This window comes from Crocuta crocuta, unplaced genomic scaffold (assembly GCF_008692635.1).
Source record: "Crocuta crocuta isolate KB4526 unplaced genomic scaffold, BGI_CrCroc_1.0 scaffold273, whole genome shotgun sequence".
Classification (NCBI taxonomy): Eukaryota; Metazoa; Chordata; class Mammalia; order Carnivora; family Hyaenidae; genus Crocuta; species Crocuta crocuta.
This window is the reverse complement of record NW_027529425.1, coordinates 3,006,298-3,030,031: the sequence shown is the minus strand read 5'-3', so window position 1 is coordinate 3,030,031 and position 23,734 is coordinate 3,006,298. Positions and strand designations below refer to the sequence as shown.

The window sequence follows — 23,734 nt, the reverse complement described above, 5'->3', positions numbered from 1 at the left end:
TTCAGATGTGTGGCCTGTGCGGGGCGGGGGGTGGGGGGCGGGGGGAAAGACTCGGTCTCGATGTGTTAACCTGGGCCCTGTGTATGTGGACCCCATGTCCTCGGTCAGCGCATCCTGGCGTTGCCGCTGGTGTGTTACACCGTGAAGGGATTGGGTTAGTTTTTAAGGAGCTAAATAATGGAACCTTACATGTTTTGGGGGTGATTCGCCAGTTGTCTGCATCCTCTGTCCTCCATCCAGTGTGCCGTGGGTGCCAGGGCTAGGTGGTGCCTTGCATCCAGGGTGGCGTCAGACCTGCGTGCCACGTTACGGCATGGCCGAATATGTCCTTGCAGTGGGAAGGTGTCCTCACTCTAGACCGGTTTCTTCAGTGATTTGGAAATACTTGGTTTTCTTTCACATCGAGTGCTTTCCTGTAATGTTCTCTAGTAAACTGTCGTGTTCAGTATTGAGTTCAAGTAAGGGACGGGAGTGCTCTTGGCATCCCGAGTGACTGCTGGTCCCTTTCCTGCGGCGTCTGAGTCAGCAGTGTCCAGGGCGGGCCCCGTGGGCCGACACCAGGCAGCAGCAGCAGCCTCTGTGTAGACACTGGAGAAGGGTCTCCCTAAACTAATCCAAAGAAGTGCCTCAGTGTAGTCTTAAGATAGTTGGAAGAAGGGGGCACGCCTGGGTGGCTCAGTTGGTTGAGCCTCCAACTTTGGCTCAGGTCATGATCTCACAGTCTGTGAGTTCGAGCCCCGTGTGGGGCTCTGCAGTCAGTGCAGAGCCTGCTTCGGATCCACTGTCCCCCTCTCTCCGCCCCTCTCCCACACTTGTGTGCACTCTCACATGTGCATTCTCTCAATCTCTCTCTCTCTGTCTCTCAAAAATAGACATTAAAAAAAGTTGGAAGAAGGAAGAGAATCGTTCTCAGTGGGTGCCTTCACCTGCATCATAGGTAGAGCTGGGGGCTCAGGGACCCAGTGGCCAGTCCCTGCTCCTTTTGGACTGGACGTGCCGGAGGCAGCTGAGGACTCCTGCCTGCTCCATGCCCTGCCAAAAGGAGGAGGGGAAAGGCAGGGACAGGAGGCTCGCTCCATTGCTGTCCAGGCGCGGGCCTGTCCCAGGGGCTGGCAGTAGCCGGTGCGTGTGAGTTTGGTCTCAATCTCTGCCAGGGACTCTTTCAGCAAAACCACAGCATCTTGAGCAAGCATCTAGATTTGGCCTGAAATTGGCCATTCCTAGCAAAGATGGTAAATTTATTTATCCATTTGCTCCCCAGCTTTACAAAAGATATGAAGTCCATTAAGTAGTTCACTCACTTAAAGTGAAATTTGAAATAAAGAGCTCAGCCACATTTGTATGTTCTCCAGTGGATTTGTCTGAGGGTAGGATAGAAAAACACATTAAGCTCACATGTAGAAGTCTTGAAAGGAAAATACTTCTTAAGATACCTGTTTACACAGAACTGTGTGTGTGCGCGTGTGAACTGTATAAAACTGGTTTTGAGGAACTCGGGCCATGTCTGCTAGGTTTTATGACAAGCCACTGTTTTCACCCAGGACACAGACCTGGTGCCCAGCGACATTGCAGCAGGCCTCACCCTTCTCCATCAGCAGCAGGACGGTATCAGGAACAGCCAGGAGCCTGACGAGGTCGTCACCCATTCCCCGGGGCCCCCCCAGGTGAGCCTGCTCTGTTGGCTTTTAAGTTTTGACAGTTATGCCCTGGCCAGCAACAATTTCAGGAGTGGCTGGCTTGGATCCTGAGTTGTGGCTTCTGCTAGTTGTGGTTTGTCATCTGTCAGGTAAGGCATCTCCTCACCTGGAGTTCAGGGACAGGGAGCCCATTCCTGGCTGCTTACCGTCCGTTGTAGTTTGAAAACATTCTCTTTTAGGAATGTGGCTGTTGAAATCTACATGGCAAAAATTCTGGGATGGGGCTTGGTTCTCCCTGGGTGTGACTGCTCTCTGCGTCTGGGGATGGAAACGGGTCAGCTTTGCTTGACGAGTTTTCCTGCCATGGGTGTTTATGCTTCTGAAATAGGAGTTCGCACGTAGGTGTACATATTTCTCTGCACCTCATCCAGCTGTCCAGGTCTTCACAGCCCCTTTGTTGCAGGAAGGGAAGACTCAGGACTTGGAGTTCAAGTTTATGACCTTGGTGAGTTGGTCTTGTCCATAGGGGTTCCCTGAAACAAAAAGCTTTTTTTCTTCTCTTACAGGAAGCTGATTTAGATGCAGAGTTAGAAAATTGCCATCATTACATGCAGTTTGCAGCCGCTGCCTACGGGTGGCCCCTGTACATTTACCGAAACCCCTTCACAGGACTGTGCAAGATCGGTGGTGACTGGTAGGTGGACTAGTTCGAGGCCCCCGTCTTCTGCTCGTCACTTGCTATCGAGTCTGTACTTTATTTTCTAAAAATAATCTAGTTTCCCCTTTCAAAACACTCGCTGTTGTGAAATATTTCAAAACTGCAAGAGCAGCACTGAGAACTCCCGTATATCCTTTATCCAGGGGCCACCAGTGGTGACTCATTTTGGTCACGTGTGCCGTGTTACTATAAATACATAGCTTCTTCCTGACTCGCTGGGAGGTTAGTGCAGACAGCATGCCCCTTCTCTGTGATTCCTTCAGCCTGCATTTCTCTGTTTCCCTCCCTCCTCTTGTCCCTCTCTGTCTCTCTTTCTTTTTAATTTTAGAGAGAGTACAGGCAGGGTGAGGGGCAGAGAGAGAGAAGGTTATCATCAAGCAGTAAATTCCTTTATTTTCTGTATTTGCAATTTTGCAGTTGGCACGATAGTATCCTTTATAACAGTGTTTCCTGCAGTTCAAGACTATTCACTGCACTTGGTTGTCGTGCATCCCTAGTCTTGTTCTGTTTTGGAACCATTCCTCAGTCATTTTTCCGCTTTCCTGATCTTGACAGTTTGGAAAAGACAGTCTAGGTATTTTGTTAGAGTGGCCCTCAGTTTGCATTTGTCCGACGGTTTCTTCCTAATTAGAGTTCAGTTACACATTGTTGGCAGGAATGTCTGTGAGGGACATTGTGCCCTTAGAAGTACATCGTATCAGCAAACACAAGGGGTCAGCTTGTCCCATTACTGGAGATTTTAGAGTCTCCCATTTTTTATTTAAAAAAATTTTTTAATGTTTTTATTTATTTTTAAGAGACAGAGCACAAGTGGAGGAGGGGCAGAGAGAGAGGGAGACACAAAATCAGAAGCAGGCTCCAGGTTCTGAGCTGTCAGCACAGAGCCTGATGTGGGGCTCGAACCCACGAACTGCGAGATCGTGACCTGAGCTGAATTCGGACGCTTAACCAACTGAGCCGCCCAGGTGCTCCGAGTCTCTCCCATTCTCAATATTGATTTTTTGTTTATGTGAAACATGGATATGACTCCAGAAATGAAAACTATAGTAAGAAATATGCACAGGAATATAGCAGTCTTTTAAAGGCCATTATATGTTCGCCAGAGTAAGTCCTGAAAATTGTAAACTTTAGTCCTTGTGTTTTTGGGAAGATGGGACAGTGGGAATCGATGTTTCTTGGTGAGTGGCTGAGGTTGGCGCAGTAACAGCTTTGCCCGTGTTTTTAGTTGTAGAACCAGGACAGCAGAATATGACTTGGTTGGAGGTGATCAGCTCAGCTGTCATTTTGGCTCCATCCTGCAGACAACAGGGCTGCAGTACAGGGACTTCATTCACATAAGCTTTCATGACAAGGTAGGTGTGACCGTGCTGCTGAACTTCTTTGGGGTCCTGGAGTCCTCTGAGATTCTGACAGAAGTTACAGATTTAAAAAAAAAATTTTATGTTTATTTACTTTTGAGAGAGACAGAGTGGAAGCGGGGGAGGGTCAGAAAGAGAGGGAGACACAGAATCTGAAGCAGGTTCCAGGCTCTGAGCTGGCTGTCAGCACAAGAGCCCGACATAGGGCTTGTATGCATGAACTGTGAGATCGCGACCTGAGCTGAATTCGGACACTTAACCGGCTGAGCCACCCAGATGCCTCTACAGATTATTTTCCCAAGAGAAATGTGCACGGGCATACACTCTTTGTGTGCTGTTTCAAGGGGTTGTGAGCCCACATGGGCTTAACATCAGATGGAGCCAGAAGTCTTCACAGAGATACTGTACTACTTTTTGTGTTTTTTGCTTAAGTTTATTATTTATTTTGAGAGAGAAAGCGCGCATGTGAGCAGGCAGAGACAGAGAGAGAGGGAGAGGCCCAAGCAGGGGCTTGAACTCATGAACCATGAGATCATGACCTCAGCTGAAACCAAGAATCAGTCACTTAACCTGCTGAGCCCCCGGGCACCCTCGTGCTGTGTCTGCACGTAGCCGGCCTTCTGTTGAAAGACGGCGAGCAGCACTTGGCAATTGGGGCTGCGGAACCGTTAGCAACAGGGACGGCCTGACTCTGTATCCGCACATTCTTACCCTTGGGACCTCAGGCCTCTCTCCCTCACCCTCAGGTCTATGAGCTTCCCTTTATAGTGGCTCTGGACCACAGGAAGGAGTCTGTCGTGGTGGCCGTGAGAGGAACCATGTCTCTTCAGGTAAGGAACCCCGGGACGGAGGGGGGTGGGGGGGCAGTGGCCAGCTGCGGGTGCCAGGAGCTGAGGGTAAGGCAGCGTCAGGCAGGGCAGCAGGCATCAGAGGACCTGGGACAGAAGGAGATCCCAGTTGTGAAACACTCCCCTTGGAAAAACCAGGGAGGTCGTTTGCTTTTCACTGAGAAGCGTCAGAAACAGACCAGCGGGGTTGGGGCCCCCCTCAAGAAGTTGCTACAGAGGCGTCTGCCGGTCTCCTCCTGGTACTCAGCATGTGGGTGCCCCGGGGATGGCTGCTTATCTGTCCCCAGTCCAGTGAGACCTCTCCTGGCCTGCCCGTCCCTGCCCTCGCTGCTCCGTGGAGATACTGGGTGGCTTTCTTCTCTCTGTTTCCATGTCATGCTTTTTGGTCTGTTCTTGGCTGCTCCTCAGTCTCATTTCCTGATTCCCACTTCCCTGTCACCCCAGAAAGTGTAGCAAGGCCTTAGCCTTCTGCAGGGCAGGGATGCACCTGGGGGTGCTGGCCGGACTCCACGGACACCTCGCCTCCTCCAGACCCGCACTCTGTGTGGGCCCCCATTTCTAGTAATTCCGCAGCAGCCCCCAGCTAGCCCCTCTAGAAACAGAGAAGCCGTACTCAGTTTCTTTCCTGCCTTCCTGCCCGGCTCTCTCTGGCCATGTCTCTGCACAGTGCTGTGGCCCTAATTGTGCCCCTGTCCCCCTTTCCAGGCTGGGAAGCACTTTTCTACCTGGGTCCCTGTCCCTGTCCCTCATCTTCCCAGTCAGTCCTAATACTGTCCACAGAGGACTCTTCTGAGAATGTGGGTCTGATGTTCCCACTCCTTCTCAGAATCTCCCTCGCCCCCCCCATTGCTTTTTAATACAAAAATTTATGTGTCATATCACAGTTCCATTGGTACTTTGTTTTTTTTTTTTGTTTTTTTTTTTATTTCTGGGGGGTGGAGAGAGAGAGAGAGAGAGAGAGAGACAGCGCGAGCAGGGGAGGGTCAGAGAGAGAGGGAGTCACAGACTCTGAAACAGGCTCCAGGCTCCGAGCTGGCAGTCAGCACAGAGCCCGACGCGGGGCTCGAACCCACGAACCGCCAGATCATGACCTAAGCGAAAGTCGGACGCTTAACCGACTAAGCCACCCAGGCGCCCCTCCATTGGTACTTTGTGACCTTAGCCCACCTGCCTTTCCACTTTGCGCCCCACGCTCGGCGTGCTGTGGAGACCTCTCGGGCTCTGCAGGGTGTATCTGCGCTGGGTCCTGTGGCCCCTTCACCTGGGGTCACCCACCTCTGCTTCCTGAAAGCAGGTTTTTCCTTTAGTCTCTGGCTCAGGCGCCACCTCCAGGAAGCCCCCTGCCCCAGTGCATCCCTTACCCTCCCTTAGGTTTCTGTGAGCTGTTGATAGCCCCCTGAGGACAGGAACCATGCTTTGTTCAAAACCCAGGTACAGGGCTCTGCTTTGTGGGGACCTAGAAGAGGTGTACAGAGGGTACTTGGTTAGGCAGAAGGTGTGTCTTAGACGCGTCCCACAGCCCCCTGCCTGCCGTGGGTCCCTTAGGAGCTTCCTGGCCACCTGGGTTTCCCTCCAGAGTTCGGGTGTCAGGTTCGGTCCTCAGTCTGACCAAGGAGACCGTCCCGTTCTGCCGTCCTTCGGGGGGACCTGCCCCCTCCAGCCTCGACTCACAGCTCATCCAACTGCCTCTTCCAATGCGCCCTCTGTAGGACATCCTCACAGACCTGTCAGCGGAGAGCGAGAGCCTGAACTTGGAGTGTGGGGTGCAAGACTGTTCGGCGCACAAGGTATAAGCCCTGGGGTTTGTGTTGGGGCATGATCCGTTAAGGAGAAGCTCAGAAGGGTCAGGATTTTTCTGACTCTGTCCCATGAGTGTTGACCGTACAGCAGATAGCACCTCTGTGCCAGGTGCTGTGCAGACAGTGCTCTCCACCCTTTCAGTGCAGATTCTCTCGACAGCCCTACGAGGTTGCCTCTGTTTCTTTAAGAGAAAAGATCAGGTTCTGAGCCATCGAGTGACTTGCCAGAGGCCAGACAGTTGTTAGAATGTGTCATTTGGCATTTGACCCCCCCAATCGAATGTTCTTCTTCCTTGATGAAAGTCCTACATTGTCATGGGGAAGTTGAGTACAAGCAGCATCCAGCGCACGTGAGCCTCCCGCGTGGGAGCCCCCGAGGGGCAGACGCCTGCAGCCCTTTCCTGTCGCCCGCAGGGTTCCTGTGCAGACACAACACACGAGTTCTCATTTCACTAGTGCCATGCCGGTGGCCTGGGGCTGCGGCCTCCTCATCCAGGGACACAGAGGGCCTAGAGCAGACGTGGTTTTTTTTTTTTTTTTTTTAACAGTTTTAATGATGTAACATTGTATTCATCACGTTAAGCATGTGTAAGCGTACATGTCACTGGCGGCAGCTACATTCCAAAGGCCGTGTCCCCACTACCACCGTCCAAACCCAAGCTCCCTCGTCATCCAGAACACACTCTGTCCTTTCAGCAGGCCCCGCTCAGCAGCTGAGAGATGCTCCGCTGTGTGCACAGACCACTTTGGTTTGTCTGTCTGTCCGCTGACGGACACGCTGGCCTTTGCAAGCACTGTGGCCTTGGCCGTGCGGACCGCCATTGGAGCCCTTTCTGTCCCCTCTGTGGGGACTCTGCCCGGAGTCGGGCCGCTGTGTCTTGTGCTGTTTGCCGGGTTTCACTGTTTGAGGAGCCACCGAACCGTTTTGCAGCCCAGCTGCACCAGTTGGCACCCCACGCACAGCACGTGAGGGCTCCCATCCCCCACGTCCTCGTCGACCTGTGTCTTCTGTGGCTTTGGTGACCGCCATCCCAGTGGCGCCAAGCGGTGTCTCCCTGCGGTTTGGATTCACGTTTCCTCGATAACTCATGGGGTGGCCAAGGTGGGTGTTGTCACATGGGGGGGTGACTGGTCCCAGTGATCGCAGTGGCTGCCGCCGGGGCCAGGCTGTCGGGGTGGAGGGCCGTGCACCTGTGCTGTTTTTGTGCACTTGTGGATTTTTTAACCAAAACCTGTATCACTTCTCTAGTAATTGTTTTTTAAATAAAATGCTTAATTTTTATAAGAACATCTGTCAGGGCCAAATGGAGCTGATTGAGCCACAGTGTCCTGCCTGGGTAGTTTGCAGGGTCAGATTGGAGGGTTTGTCCCCCTGCCCCCAGTCAGAAGCTTGACGGTCCAGGGAAGTGACTGTCCCCTGGAGCCACATGAGTCCGGGTTACCTGGTGGACGCATGCGAAGAACAAAGTTAAACTTTATCACAGAGACATGGCCACTGGCCACCCATAGGACACCGTTCAGTGGGCTGGCTAGTGGCTCTGGTCTTAGGATCTACCTGTAGGGCAGGGCTTTGTGCGGCCACAAGATCTGCCCTGAGCCTGGCCCCATTCCCTCCAGAAACGTTCCTCCCTCGGGCCAGGAAGGTGGCCACTCATGCTCCATAGGGGCCCCGACTGCTGTGCTCAACCTTCACTCCTACAGGGCTGGGCTCTACTAGGCCGAAGTCATCAGAGTTCAAAGCTGTGCAGCTGTGCACCATCCCAGCCTTCCATGTGTGTGACACAGGCCAGAGACTTCTGGCCAGCTGCACTCATGGCCAGGTCACGGTGGGCTCTGCCTGTCCCGAACCGGGTCTCTGTCGTGTGAGGCCAGGGCCAGCCTTCCCCACAGAGCTCCGCCATTGCAGTAGCTCAGGGGGCACCCACACGTCTCCCGTCTTAACACAGGATTTCTCCCTGCGGGTCCCATTAGAAGGCCGGCCGCACACAGACGGGCCACACCGGCCTTGTCTCGTCCTCCACTGAAACTGCTTCATTTTCCAGAAGCTGTTTCTTAGGACAGCTGTATTTTATTCCTTCTTTGAGATTAAACTAAAACCTGACCTCCCTAGATCTCATTTCCAATAGTCTTAGTTTTGCCTCGGCCGAAACTGGATGCTTAGTCACTATTACTCATTCAGAACTTTGTGTTTTAATGTCATGTTAAAACAGTCAATTGTAATCTAAATCTGACAGTCCCTCGGGACTGGGCTGACGTAAACCGTGGTACATGCCTGCAGCAAAATGCCATGTACACGGAACAAGCATAGAAAGGTCTGTTGACAGGCACAGGTGTTTACCATGTCATGTGGTCACTTGTTCACGAAGTACCCATAGAGCCCCCTCCCCACGCTGGACTCCCTCTCAGGAGCCAGGACACAAGGGGGAGCAGGGGCTGTGGCCGCTGTGCCTCCGGGAGACCGTCACAAGTACGTGTGCACAGCGTAAGCCTGTCGTCTATCGTAATGGAACTTGTTTCATCTGATGATCAAAGGTCACCTTCTCTCGTCTGCGATTTTAGGGCATTTCTCAGGCTGCCAGATACGTGTACCAGCGCCTTGTCAACGATGGGATCCTGAGCCAGGCGTTTAGCATCGCACCGGTGAGCTTTTCCTTTCCCCTGTCCTTCCCGTCATCGTCTGTCCTCAGCCGTTCACTCTGTTTTAACCGTGACGCGGTGTGGTTTTGTCCCGCAGGAGTACCGGCTGGTGGTGGTGGGACACAGCCTGGGTGCCGGCGCCGCAGCTCTGCTGGCCATCATGCTCAGGAGCTCGTACCCCCAGGTCCGATGCTTCGCCTTCTCCCCGCCCAGGGGGCTGCTCAGGTACTCGCCCCTGCTGGGCGCTGGCCATGCGCTCCAGGCCCGTCTTGTGGCTGTCATCTTGCAGTGCCTCTCGTGCCCGGCCCATGTGCTTCAGGTGCCGTGCGGCTGAAGGGGCACCAAACAGTCTTTCACGGGCCTGTGTTAGCACAGCTCTGCTCTGCTCCTGGGCACGGAGCAAAGACTCTCTCTCTTTACACAGAGGCACAGCTCCCATCGTTCAGACGTCCTGCAGAATAGGTTGTGAAATGGTCACGAAATGGTCCTTACATAAGGACAGAGTTTCTTTCCTTGGGAGGAGACCTTCTAAGATTTATTCTCTTAGCATCTTTCAATGTTTAGTTTTGAGAGAGATATAGAAACAGAGATAGAGCGAGAGTGAGGAGGGGCAGAGAAAGAGGGAGACACAGAATCCGAAGCAGGCTCCAGGCTCCCAGCTGTCAGCACAGAGCCCAACCTGGGGCTTGAACCTACAAACTGCAGGATCGTGACCTGAGCCAAAGTTGGACACTCAACCGACTGAGCCATCCAGGTGCCCCTCTCTTAGCAACTTTCAGATGTGCCATCTGGTGTTAGTAACTGTCGTCATCGTGCTGGACATCTGGACTTTTAACTGGGGCTTTGCACCTTTGGACCACCTTCACGTGGGTCACCCACCCTGCAGCCCCCATCTCTGGCAAGCACCAGCCTATATGCTCTGTGGCTGTGAGCTTGGCTCTTTGGGATTTTTTTTTTCTTTTTTAAGATTCTACATGTAAGTGAGATCATGCAGTATCTATACAGATAAATAAGTCAGGCTGATTGCATTTAGCATAATGACCTCAAGGTCCATCCATGTTGTTGCAAGTGGCAGAATTTCATTGTGTTTTATGACCATTGTATATGTGCGTGTATACATGCCACTTTTTTTTTTAATGTTTATTATTTTTGAGAGACAGAGTGTGAGCAGGGGAGGGGCAGAGAGAGCGGGAGATACAGAATCTGAAGCAGGCTTCAGGCTCAGAGCTGTCAGCACAGAACCCGATGTGGGGCTTGAACCCACGAACTGTGACATCATGACCTGAACTGAAGTCAGACGCTTAACTGAGCCACCCAGGCACCCCCACATGCCACTGTTTTATCCATTCCTGTGCTGGTGGACACTTAACATAGTTCCCATGCCTTGGCTATTGCAAATAATGCTGCGATGAACATGGGGGTGCACCGCTCCTTTCCAGCTTCGAGTCTTTGTTTTCTGTGGACATGTACCCAGAAATGTAATTGCTCACTGACCTGGCAGCTCTACTGTTAACTTTTTGAGGAGGCTCCGTACTGTTTCCAGAGGGGCTGCACCAATGTGCTTTCCCACCTGCAGGACACCACGGTTCCCTTTCTCCACGTCCTCGCCAGCACTTGGGGACCTTTGTTGTTTTGTTTTTGATACTAGCCATTCTGACAGGTGTGAGGTCACATCTCATTGTGGTTTTGATTTGCATTTTCCTGAGTAGTGACGTTGAGCATTTTCATGTCCCTCTGGGTCGTATACATGTCTGTTTTTGGAAAAAAGTCCATTCAGGGGCGCCTAGGAGGGTGTCAGTCAGGCATCCGACTCTTGATCTTGGCTCAGGTCACGATCTCATGGTTTATAAGATCAAGCCCGTACAGGCCTTTGTGCTCAGAGCATGGAGCCTGCTTGGTATTTCTCTCTCTCTCTCCTTCTCTTTGCCCCCCCCCCCCCCGCCCACTTGTGCACATGTCCACTCTCTCTCAAAAATAAACATACTAAAAATAAGGATTGGACGCCTGGGTGGCTCAGTCAGTGAAGCATCTAACTTCAGCTCAGGTTGTGATCTAATGGTTCATAAGTTTGAGTCCCATTTTGGGTGAGCCCCACTTTCTCTCTCTCCTCTCTCTGCCTCTCACTCACTGGTGTCCTCCCCTTCAAAAATAAAAACAAAAACACCAGAGTATTGTTTAAAAAAAATGTCTTAAGTTCCTCTGTCCAGTTTTTAATCTTACTGTTTTTTTGTGTGTGAATTCTTTATATATTTTGGGTATCAACCCCTTATCAGAGATAAGATTTGCAGATGTTTTCCTCCATTCTGTAGGTCGCCTTTTTGTCTTGTTGGTCGTTCCCTTTTGTTGTGCAGACACTTTTCAGTTGGATGTGTTCCCTCTTGTTTATTTTTGTTTTTGTTGCCTTTGTTTTTGGGGTCAAATTCAAAAAGTCATCTTCAAGTCCAGTGTCCAGGAGCTCACTGCCTGTTTTCTTCTAGGAGTTTTATGGTTTCAGGTCTTATATTTATGTAAGTCTTCAGTCATTTTGAGTTGGTTAGCGTTGTGGTGTTAGATGGGGGTCCAGTTTCATTCTTCTGCATGTGGCTTCGTTTTTCCCAGCCCCGGTACTTGAAGAGACTGTTCTTTCCACATCGTATATTCTTGGCTCCTATGTTGTAAATTAGTTGGGTTTATTTTGGGGGTGTATGTGTGTTTTTAGCCAGTACCATACTATTTTGATTAATGTAGCTTTTTAATATCATTTGAAATCAGGCATCATGACACCTCCGGCTTTGCTCTTCCTTCTCAAGATTGCTTTGGCTATTTGGGGTCTTTTTTGGCTCCACATACATTTTAGGATTGTTCGGTCTATTTCTGTGAAAAATGCCATTGGAAATTTGATAGGGATTGAGCCAACTCTAAATTGCTTTGGGTAGTGTGGATATTTTGACAGTATTTCGTTCTTCCAGGCTGTGAGCATGGAAATCTTCCCATTTACTTGTGTCTTCAGCTTCTTTCATCAGGGTCTTACGGTGTCCAGTGTACACATCTTTGACCTGCTTGGTTAAATTTATTCACATTTTTTTGGGGTGCAATTCCAAGTCAGATTGCTGCTTATTTTTCTTTCTGATAGTTCGTTACTGGTTTGTAGAAACAGCAGATTTCTGTATACAAACAGATAACCTCGTTTTATTGTGCTTCGCAGGTACTGCTTCACTTTCTGAATTTTTTTTTTTTAATGTTTTATTTATTTCTAGGAGAGAGAGAGAGACAGCGTGAGCAGGGGAGGGTCAGAGAGAGAGGGAGTCACAGACTGAAACAGGCTCCAGGCTCTGAGCTGGCAGTCAGCACAGAGCCCGATGCGGGGCTCGAACCCACGAACCGCGAGATCATGACCTAAGCGAAAGTCGGACGCTTAACCGACTAAGCCACCCAGGCGCCCCCTTTCTGAATTTTTTTTTTTTAAAGAAATTAAAGGTTTGTGGCAACCCTGCCTTAAGTCTGTCGGGACAACTTTCCGAACAGCATTTGCTCGTTTTATGCCTTTGTCACATTTTAATGGTTCTTGCAGTATTTCAGATTTTTTCATTATATTTTGTTATGTTGACCTGTGATGGGTGGTTATGACTCATTGAAAGCTCTGATGGTAGTTAGCGTTTTTTAGCAGTAAAGTATTTTTTAATTAAAGTGTGTATACACTGTAGACATACCATTGCACACTTAATAGACATTGCTCACATGGGGCACCTGGGTGGCTCAGTCAGTTAAGCATCAGACTTCAGCTCAGGTCATGATCTCATTGCTCATGATTTTGGACCCGGCATCGGGCTCTGTGCTGACAGCTCAGAGCCTGAATGAAGCCTGCTTTGGATTCTGTCTCCCTCTCTCTGCCCCTCACCCACTTGCACTCTGTCTCACTCTTTCTGTCAAATATAAATAAACATTAAAACATGTTAGGTAGACATTGCACACTTAATAGACTGCAGTGAATGTGAACATAGCTCCTCTGCACAGGGAACCAAACGGCCCATGTTACTCGCTGTACTGCACTGTTAGCTTTACTGCAGCTGCCTGAGCAGACCTGTAGAATACTTCACTCCATGTTATATCCGTACTCATTCTGTAGCCTACGACTCCACTGGATTTGTTTACTGATTTTTTTTTTTTTTTTCAAATAGTTTATTGNCCTCCTGTCTAAAATGAGTTTCTTGTAGACAGCAAATAGATGGATTTTGTTTTTTTTTTTTAATCCATTCTGCTACCCTATGTCTTTTGATAGGGGCATTTAGTCCATTTACATTCAGTGTTATTATGGAAATATATGGGTTTAGAGTCATTGTGTCATTTGTGGGATTCATTGCTTGTGGTGTGTTTCTAGCATCTTGCGTTCCTTGCAACACTTCCCTCAGAGAGTCCCCCTCAGGATTTCTTGTAGAGCTGGTTTAGTGGTGACAAATTCTTTCAATTTTTGTTTATTTGGAAAGACTTTCATCTCTCCTTCTATTCTGAATGACAGGCTTGCTGGATAGACGATTCTTGGCTGCATATTTTTTCTGTTCATCACATTGAAGATCTCCTGCCATTTCTTTCTGGCCTGCCAAGTTTCAGTAGATAGGTCTGTCACCACTCTGATAGGTTTCCCTATGTATATTAGGGCCCTTTTCTCCCTAGCTGCTTTCAAAATTCTCTCTTTGTCCTTATATTTTGCCATTTTCACTATTATATGTTATTCAGAAGATCGATTCAAATTACGTCTGAGGGGAGTTCTCAGTGCCTCTTGAATTTCAACGTCTACTTCCTCCCCAGGTTGGAGAAGTTCTCTGCTATAATTTGTTCCAGGACTCCTTCAGCACCTTTCCCTCTCTTCCTCTTCTGGGATTCCTATAATAAGGATATCATTCCGTTTGATTGATTGATTAAATATTGTTTGAAAGCATGTTTTTTGTGTAGCTGCTGAGTAGTCTCTCATCTGGTTATGCCATTTTTATTCTGTTGATGGGTAGTTTCTCTTTTTTTTTTGTTATAAGTAAGTATATAATTCTGTTCATTATATTTATATGTAAACATTTGTATACGTTTAAAATTTTTAAAGTTCTTTTTTATGTTAAAATATACAGTTAATACATATAAAAAGACATGAATGAGTTTTTAAATAATTTTTTTAATGTTTATTTTTGAGAGAGACAGAGACAGTGCTGTTAGCACAGAGCCCCAGGAACCACTAATTCATGACCTGAGCCTGTTGGATGGACCCTTAACCGACTGAGCCTGAGCCACCCAGGCACCCCAACATGAGTTGACCTTTTTAACTGAACATTTAAATTGTGAAACAGTTAACACAAAACATACATTTTTGAGAATAATAAACAAGCATCCATATGTGTGTAAAAAAGCCTCCACACAAGACCTATCGTAGGATTCCAGTTAACCCCTTTCTGGGTGTGGGGTGGGATCGAGGGCCAGAGGACACTGGGCTTTTGGGGGCGCCGGAACCGTTCTTCACTGTGATGGTGGTGGCGGTTAAGCAGTTGAGGTGTTCATCAGGACTTGTCCTACACTCGCAGTGGGTGATTTTGCTGCGTCCGCGTCAATAAAGCGGATTTAGAAAAACACACCCCACTCTGTACCCACGTTGAGAGGCAGAGCATCAGCGACATAGAATTCCCTGTGCCCCCTCTCCTTCCCTGCAGACCCTCCCCGTCCTGATCTTTGTGAAAATTCTTCCTTTGCTTTAAAAAGTAGTTTTACCACCCATATTCAGGTCTCCACGTAACAGTTTGGATTTGTGGTTTTGAAATAGGACTAGATTCTGTGACTTAAGTTGGATGCCTGTAAGATATTATTCTGTCCGTTCTGGTTCTATTTCATTACAGGCCGATCACAGATTACCTGTTTCACTGGTCATGGACGTGGGTAGTTTGGACTCTGGGTGTAGATGGATGGAGGTGGGGCCACTAGATCACAGAGCGTGCGCCTGTCACACCAGGGCTCTCCCCATACGTGGCTGTGGAGTTCACTCCCGCCCGCAGTGTATGTGAGGTCACCTTGCTCCACATTTTCACAAACAATATTCTCAGATTTAGGGTTTTTTTTGCCAGTCAGTTGGTGTGACATTTCATCATGGCTTACTTTGCGTCTCCATGATTGCTAATGAAGTTGGGTCTTCATAGATTTATTGTCTGTTGAGTTTCCACTTTGGTGATGTTCCTCTTGCCCATTTTTCTGTCTGTTGCTTTCTCGTCGATCTGCAAACACATATATTCTGTAATCCGTTCTTTTGTGGCTGCAAGTGTTGTGAATACTCTCTCCGGATGCTTGGTGTGCTTGGTACTTGCCTGTCCTGTCTTCAGTTCCTTCCGTTCTTGGTTTTAACACTCATTTGTCAGTCTTTTCACTTAGGATTTTTGTTTCTTATTTAAGAATTCTTTCTTGGGGTGCCTGGGTGGCTCAGTCGGTTAAGTGTCCGACTTCGGCTCAGGTCATGATCTCGCGGTTCGTGGGTTCGAGCCTCGCATCAAGCTGTGTGCTGACAGCTCAGAGCCTGGAGCCTATTTCGGATTCTGTGTCTCCCTCCTTCTGCCCCTCCCCCACTCATGCTCTGTTTCTGTCTCAATAATAAATAAAAACATAAAAAAAGAAAAAAGAAATCTTTCTCTATCCTAAGGATACAGAGCTTGTCTCCTTTATTCCAGCAGCTCTTGGTCTGGCCTTCCACCTTGAGGTAGGTCTTTAATCTGCTTTTGATTGTGTTTTTGTGTGTGACCTTGGGGCTGGGGTCGTTTGGCCCTCACACAGTGCGTCATCGTAGCCCTTCCCCTGCTGCTGACCGAAGCGTTGGTCTCTAGCAGTGCAAATCCCGGTGTCTTTTACTTTTGCAATAGCATCTCGGCTTTTCTTAGCCCTTTGTACCTCATGGCATTTCTAGAACCAATTTTGCAGGTTTTGTAAACAAAAACCGTAGAAGTTTTATTTCTGCTGCCTTTACTTTCTAGTTCAGTCGGGACGTAACTAACGTGTTACTGAGCCTTCCAGCTTTTGAATGTAAGGTCACTTTTCAAATATTCCAGGAGGACTCTTTAATGTCTTTCAATTAAATTTTATCGTTTTCTCCTTTGGCTGACATAGATCAATCTCACAGAAATTTGTCGTTTGATTTTTGTATCCAACAGCCTTGTTAAATTTCCCTAATTAGAATTCCTNGCACATAGTAACTTCACGAATGACAGTTTTCTCTTTTGTCTTTTTTTCCTTTCGGGGCTGATCACCATTAAAGTGTCCTGTGTCCTTTTGCAGTCAGTCCGTTCCACCCACCCTCAGGTGTCCAAGGATCTTTTTGTCAATGTAGTTTTCTCTTTTCTAGAATGTCACAAATGGAATCCCCTGACAGGCTGTCATTTGTGTGGCATTGCTTTTCCTCACTAAGGTGCCTCCTGGTCATGTGGGTGGCTGCTTTTCCTTAAGTGTTTGTAGAATCTCCTTTTAACGTATACTTGCCTGAAAGTTTCAGATTCTTAGATCTGTGAAGGCCTAGTCATGGTGGCTGCCTCTGCTGTGTCTCCCACTCTGGGGCGGCGGTGGGGAGGGGAGCTCCCAGCACACAGCCATCACCCCCTTGCCCTTGTTGCACATCCGGAACTTCTCCTTCATACCTCGTTTCTTTGTTTCTCGTGCTACCTTCTGGATAGTCCCTCAGATCTGTTTACTAGATCACCAATGCTCTCTTCTGTGCTTATAATCTGTTAAAACCCTCATCTTACAGTGTAATTTTCATACAGAAATTAAAATTCAAACCAAAGTAAAAAGAGTAGAAGCCACCACTGAATCAGCTTCAGCAGCGAATTGACATGACGCGTCTTCTCACGCCCTCCGCTGCTTCCCGTGGGTCCCGTGGCTCTCGTTTCATCTGTAAAGACCGCGAACTGCCTCTGAAGCAGAGAGCACTTTAAAACAGTTAACTTCCTTCATACCAGTAACCCAGTCACCTCAGAAAGGTTACACAGTTGGTTTGTCTAAATTCCAGACGAGGTTCTCACATTGAATATAGTGGATTTGTCTCGTCACTGTAATTTTTTTTCTTTTTTTTAATGAAATTTCTTAGCATTTAAGCAGGGAATATGGACAGCAGAAATCGTGTCAAATCTCTCAACATATAGATTTCTCATGTCCGCCCTTTATTTCCGAAACTAGGTTACTTGTTCTGGAGAATCACACTATGGATTTCCCGTCTCGTACAGTCACCGTGTCACATGACATGGGCCTGTGTGCCGCTTGCCGTGCGTCGTACAAGATGGGAGTTGTGTCTAGAGACTTGATAGATCCAGGGTTGATTGTCTGACAGTAATCCGTGGTGGTGGTGGCGTGGGATTGCTGTCGGATCGCCTCGGGACACCCGGTCTGCTGGGCTCTGGGACGCTGGTAGCTGTTAATGACAAGTACATGTTTTATTAGAGGTTCCAAGATGCCGATATTCTGGCAGTTCTTCTACATTTATTAGCTGAAAATTAAAAAGAACTTTTCTTCCAAGTACTCGGTTGTCTGCGGTACGGGTGCCTCCCAGTTGAAGCAGGACAGCTGCATGGATGTGTGGGTCTTTCCCTGTATTTAGCTGTGTGCAGGGTGCTGTATTGGAGTTCTAGCTTTCTCTAGAGGCAGACTTTAGTTCTTTTATTTTTTTTATTTTTAATTTAAAAATATTTTTTAATGTTTTCTTTATTTCTGAGAGAGAGACAGCGTGAACAGGGGAGGGTCAGAGAGAGAGGGGAGACACAGAATCTAAAACAAGCTCCAGCTCTGAGCTGTCAGCACAGAGCCTGACGTGGGGCTCAAACCCACGAACTGTGAGATCATGACCTGAGCCAAAGTCGGACGCTCAACCGACTGAGCCACCCAGGCACCCCAGACCTTAATTCTTTTAAACCATCTCAGTACATTGCAGTCACTCTGCTGATGTCCCCATGGTCTCATTTGGCAGCGGGAGTCCCTTCAAAGTGGACTCCTCACCCTGACATAGTCCTGGGTGTCAGATGGCTTTCCGCTTTCCGGCACTTTGAAATGTTGTCAGGTTTGTGGCCCAGTGCTGCCATCTGGGATCAGGAACCATCTTTCCATGGGGTACTGGGTTGTTCTGAGTGGGAAATGGTATGAGAGACCATACTCTAGGCACCGGGGCCCTGTTCCTGCCAGGCAGGTCACTGTTTCTAGGCCTTTTCAGTGCTAAGAGGTAGCAAGTGCTCCTGACTCCCAAGAGAAAATGTATCCTTCATATTGATACTTTCAATTTAAAGATTGGTTTTTACCGAAATTGTCTTTTTCTCCTATGCTAAAACTCTTGGTTTTTGTAAGCCCCGATTTTTAGTATGTCTACAGAGCTGTGTGTGCACACATGCGTGCACAGTATCCCAGAGACTGACCGATCGCTTTCAAAATAGCGGTGGTGGTAGGCGGGCTGCAGGCAGTTGGAGACTTTTTTACGCTTGGTTTTGTTCTTCTGTAATACCCCCACTAGGGATGGACAGACAGCCAACTTCTCTTGTTTTAAAGGCACCTGGACTAATTCTTCTGTTTGGTTAATACACTGCTAGGTTCATTTCTTTCACTTTTTTTTGACTTTAGGAATTGCTTTCCTTGGTTTAACTTTAATGATTATATAAAACAATGACATGGTTCCAAAGAAAACTCTATAAAGCAGGTACATTCAGAAATCTTTCCATCCTTCTTCCCTCTGGTCACCATTAGTTTTTAATTTTGCTTTTCCCTAATTCTCACGTATTTACATATATGGATAGATCTTTGCCTTCCTCCTCCTCTTAGAGAAAAGGTAGTGAAGTCTTCATGCTGTCGTGGATACATATTGTTGTAATTTGGCTGCGTATCCGAGACTGCCCCCTGCAGCAACACAGGCCCCCCTCACTCCAGCTGAGGACTTGGTACCGAGGACGTGCTGTCGCTCGTGCGTGGAACTGCTCTCCGTGCGTGGACATTTGGGTTTCTAGCCTCCACTGTTATAAGCGGTGATAGCCTTTTGCATCTGTCCTTCTGCGTTTTAGCCAGAGTGTGTTTTTGGTGTTTTTCTTTGAAGTTTATTTATTTTGAGAGAGAGCTCACACACTGCACAAGCCGGGGAGGGACAGAGGAGAGAGAATCCCAAGCAGCTCCTGCTGTCTGCGCAGAGCCTGACGTGGGGCTCGATCCCACTGACTGTGAGATCATGACCTGAGCCGAAACTGAATCAGACACTTACCCAGCTGAGCCACCCAGAAGCCCGTGCCCGAGTGTCGGATACCTCCGGTGGGGCTTCTGGGTGGGAGGGTACAAGTGGGTGCCTGGTCTGCCATCTTGATGTGTTTGCCGGATGTTGGGGCTTTACTAGAATCTGGGGAACGAGTCGCTCTGATTGAATTCTCTCCATTTTATTTCTCTTTTCCCTTTTTTTCAAGGGTAGAGAATAGTTGAAATCTCTGGAAACTGACCTCAGTGACCTGGCAAAGTTGCTGGACTTCTCTTTGGAGCTCTTTGTGGACGATATAATCCTAAACCTTCACTAACGTTTATCTTTCTGAAATTTCAGCAAATCCCTTTATGAATACTCTAAGACCTTCATTGTGTCTCTTGTGCTAGGCAAGGATGTCATCCCCAGGTGAGTCTGCTGGGTGCTTCCTCTTCTGGGTTTGGGGCAGCTGAAAGACTGAATATTGAGCCTGTCTGGTTTTCTGCTAAACAGGTTAAGTGTGACCAACTTGGAAGATTTGAAGAAGAGAATCTTGCGAGTGATTGCGCACTGTAACAAGCCCAAGGTAACCTGGGGGCACCCGGAAGAGGATCTGCAGGAGTTGGAGGCTGTATGTGCCCAGGAGAGGGTGTTCCTAGATTCAAAGGCTCTTAGCCCAGGGCATTCGATGCTCTTGCCTGAGGCTCTTTCTCCCTTCCGTACAGCTTTCTGTCAGGTCTGTTCTGCAGACTTCTGTTCTGCAGTCTGTCGGGTTCTGTGGCTGATGGCAAGGAAAGCAGATGGCTCGGTCCTGAAATGCCAGTTAGAGACTGTCGTAGAACCTTCCCTGCTCTGCTTCAGTGATTGGCTTTCTTAGCCCTGTCTTGTCACCGACAGTGTTCTGATGCTTTTGCTCCCAAAGCTTGGAAAGTAAAGCTGCCAAATAAGAGTTTACGAATTAGGAAACTAGTTATACCATGGGATGCTCTAGTCAGGAGCATCCTGAGTGTGTCAAGATGTGTCAGGTGACACACACTTCTGTTTACCAATAGAGATAGACCCATGGTGTGTTGAAAAGTTTTTGTTTTTAAGAGCAGATTTTATTTTTTTTAATTAATTTATTTNAGTCGGACGCTTAACCGACTAAGCCACCCAGGCGCCCCTAAGAGCAGATTTTAAAGTGATCCTCAGGGCGCCTGGGTGGCTCAGTCAGTTAAGCCTCCGACTTCAGCTCAGGTCATGATCTCATGGTTTCTGGGTTCGAGCCCCACATCAGGCTCTGTGCTGACAGCTCAGAACCTGCTTCCAATCCTGTCCCCTTCTTCTCTGCCCCTCCCCAACTTGAGCTCATTCTCTCAAAACATTAAAAAAAAAGTTTTGGGTTTTTTTTTTGTTTGTTTGTTTTTGTTTTTTTAATGATTTTCAAGGGCACCTGGGTGGCTCAGTCGGGTAAGCATCCAGCTCTTGCTTTTGGCTCAGGTCATGATCTCACAGTTCAGGAGATCGAGCCTTGCGTTGGGCACCATGCTAACATCACATCCTTTTTGGGATTCTCTTGACCCTCTCCCCAGCTCACAGTCTCTCTCTCTCTCTCTCAAAGTAAATGAACATTTTAAAAAATAAGAATAATACAAAAATGATTCCTAGAGGTATGATCCAAGGCAGGGGAGGGATATGTAACAAGGATATAGAGTTTTTATTTAATATGATTTAATTTAATATGAAAAAGTTTTCTGATGTTTTTGTTGTTGCTAATCAAAAACGTTTTTTAAATGAGCTTTCTCCTTATCAGTTACTCTCAGATTTTTAAAAAGTAATGTTCAGGGAAAGAGGGAAGCTGGATGGCAGAAGGGTAACTTTTTCTCAAAATCTGCATGATTTGGTTTTTACTATTGTTTCAAGTTTGATATGGCTTCATTGTGCAAGAGATGCGGGAGTTCGGGGCACTGACGTTCACGCCCCTAAGATTCACGATTTAAACAAACCAGGGAGGCATCTGAGCTTGGAGGTCACCGTCCTGCAGCACTGGCTGTGGGTCTGCGATGTGCGTGGCCAGTTGCAGGGCCGAGCACTGGGCAGGCCGAGCACCAGGTGGGCCGGGTACCAGGCGTGCTGCCTTCCCGTCTTCCCTCAGTACAAGATCCTGCTGCGCGGGTGCCGGTATGAGCTGTTCGGAGGAAACCCGGACAATTTTCCGACGGAGCTGGACGGGGGCGCCCAGGGACACCTGACGCAGCCGCTTCTGGGGGAGCAGAGCCTGCTGACACACGGGTCCCCAACGTACAGCTTCTCCAGCGACTCCCCCTTGGAGTCCCCCACCAAGTACCCCCCGCTCTACCCTCCAGGCAGGATCATCCACCTGGAGGAAGAAGGCGCCTCAGGGAGGTGAGTGCAGGCCGGGGGCGGGTTGGGGGGGGTGCCGGGCCCCCAGGGGGCTCAGTAAGTGGGAAGAAACCACATGCAGCCCCGCGGGCACTGCACCCCTTCACCTTCTGCCCCTCTCAGGTTTTGCCGCGCCGCTGCTCAGTATAGCGCAAGGTGGGCACATGAGTCACAGTTCAGCAAGATCCTCATCGGCCCAAAGATGTTGACAGACCACATGCCCGACGTCCTGGTGAAAGCCTTGGACAGCGTGGTGTCTGACAGGGCTGCCTACGTCTTCTGTCCCCCTGGAGGCGGCTCTAATGTGGATATGGTGTGATGAGAGCCGCCGCTTACGTTTCTTCTTCCGCGGACAGTCGCAGAGTAGGTTCGGGAGGCCAGTACCTTGGATGCCCGCCGATAGGAATTCGACAGGTACTGGACTTGGTGGTCTTCTGAATCCCTGAGTAATTTGGGAAATCACTTTGGTCACTTTGATCACAGTATTAGCAAGATCAGGTGTCAGGAGAGAACATGGAGATGACGGGACTAGTGTAGGAAGCTTCAGGAAGCTCCAGGGCAGTTCCCTGCTGCTCTCAGAACTGTCCCAGCAAACAGTGTGGTCCATGGCCGGGTTTGAGGCCCGGATAGATCTGTGGACTCTCGCCCCGCGCCCCACCTTTCTCCACTGCGAGCTCTCGTCTTAACACTGTTTAGGGGTCTGAACCCAGCATACAGACGTGCAGTTTATTTTGCAAACTGGATTGTCCTGCTACACAGACTTCGCGCTTCATTGTGAGGGTGCAGATGGGTTTTCTCCCGGGTGGGCCTACGCGCCAGTGCCGAGGTTGGGCTGGGAGATGGGGGCGCCTGCTCTTCAGTGCTCCGGCCTCCCTAACATCATGCCGACTGCTTCGTGTGCACGTATCATTCTGGCTTTTGGAGGTCAGCTAGGAGGCTCCGAGGGAGTTTCTAATAAAGCACTTACACATGTCCTTCGTGTCTGTACAGTAATGTGCTCTTCCACTGGATGTTTGTAGGAAGGCCTGATTTGCTGGGTGGTTTTACAGGAATCTCATTTTAAAAGCTTTCTGTCTAAACAACAAAACTGAAGTCATTTTGGACAGTGTTTTGGGAGCTCTGGGCTAAAGACTGAAGATTGCAGAGGGATCTGACTGAACCCCACCAAAGTGCTAGAGAATGAGAGTACGTGGATTTCTTTACAAAGCATAAATACACAGGACGGGGAAAGAAGAAAAGGAACAAATGGTTGTCTGGAGGGAAACAGAATCTTAAGTGGAGGAGATTCACGCCCTGGTTCACGGTTTAGCCACCCCACACACCTGGCATGGAGCAGGCACAGAACTAGTCCCAGCAAGCTGGTTTGCCCGGAAGCTGGGAGAAATCGGGCCCTTGGTTTGCTGGGGGGGGGCCTGGACAGCAGCACACTTGAAGGCAAAGGGGTGATGTTTCTCAGCTTCTCACACTTGGCTGCCAGAACCTTCAAGAGGATTCTCCAGGGTGTCTGATCTCTAGAGACCCTTTCCTCAGGGCCTCTGAGTGGTCACGGCCATTAATGCCTTAAGCCTCTGCAGACCTGCAAAGGCCCACTTAAAAAGCTCTAATTGAAATGCCATGGTAATGTCCAGTTGCTGTGAGTTTTGATTCTACACAGTTCCCGTACATTTCTAGGGGCAGAAAGCTAACAGATCTGAGGCACCCCTGGGTTCCACCTGTGTGGTCGTTTCCAGCCTGCTCTGTATGGGCTGTCGACCCTTTGGCCCGAGGCCAGCAACCACTAGGCACATGAGCAAAAGCAGCTGGAAGAAACCAATTCCCCCACCACAGCCTGGGAACAGAGAAAACAGATCCCGAGGCTGAAAATTGGTAGAGAAAAAAGAACATCTGAAAATTAAAAGCCAGAAAGATGAACTCTACGGCAGCCAGGCGAGGGCCACCCGCATGATGGCAGGCAAAGCGGACGGCGCCACTGAGCACGGAGTGCAAGGGAAAGCAGCCCGGGTGGTGCGAGGCCGGGGAGACCTCCCGCAGAACCATAAACAGAAGCTCTTCCTGGACAACTGACACAGCCGAGACGTGAGAGCGTGAGTTTCCACACACTTCCTTCTCTGGAAACTCCTGGAGCGTGTGTTTATCATGAAGCAAATTAAGAGACAAGGAGCTGGGGCG

General features: G+C 48.9%; 1 protein-coding gene across 3 annotated transcripts in view; it reads left to right on the top strand.

Moving 5' to 3' along the window:
- The window catches only part of DAGLB (diacylglycerol lipase beta), a 33,574-nt gene extending 11,035 nt beyond the window's left edge, over nt 1–22,539 (top strand). For 2 of the 3 annotated variants that reach the window (XM_077758735.1, XM_077758732.1), the window contains exons 5-15: nt 1,542–1,664; nt 2,204–2,331; nt 3,581–3,707; nt 4,460–4,543; nt 6,271–6,348; nt 8,920–9,000; nt 9,095–9,222; nt 19,544–19,612; nt 19,697–19,769; nt 21,318–21,568; nt 21,689–22,539. In XM_077758735.1, coding sequence (XP_077614861.1) covers nt 1,542–1,664; nt 2,204–2,331; nt 3,581–3,707; nt 4,460–4,543; nt 6,271–6,348; nt 8,920–9,000; nt 9,095–9,222; nt 19,544–19,612; nt 19,697–19,769; nt 21,318–21,568; nt 21,689–21,884 — 1,338 coding nt within the window. In that variant the 3' untranslated portion in view covers nt 21,885–22,539. The remainder of the gene's footprint in view (nt 1–1,541; nt 1,665–2,203; nt 2,332–3,580; nt 3,708–4,459; nt 4,544–6,270; nt 6,349–8,919; nt 9,001–9,094; nt 9,223–19,543; nt 19,613–19,696; nt 19,770–21,317; nt 21,569–21,688) is intronic. The other variant, XM_077758736.1, reaches the window with a different exon arrangement.
- The last annotated feature ends 1,195 nt before the right edge of the window (nt 22,540–23,734 follow it).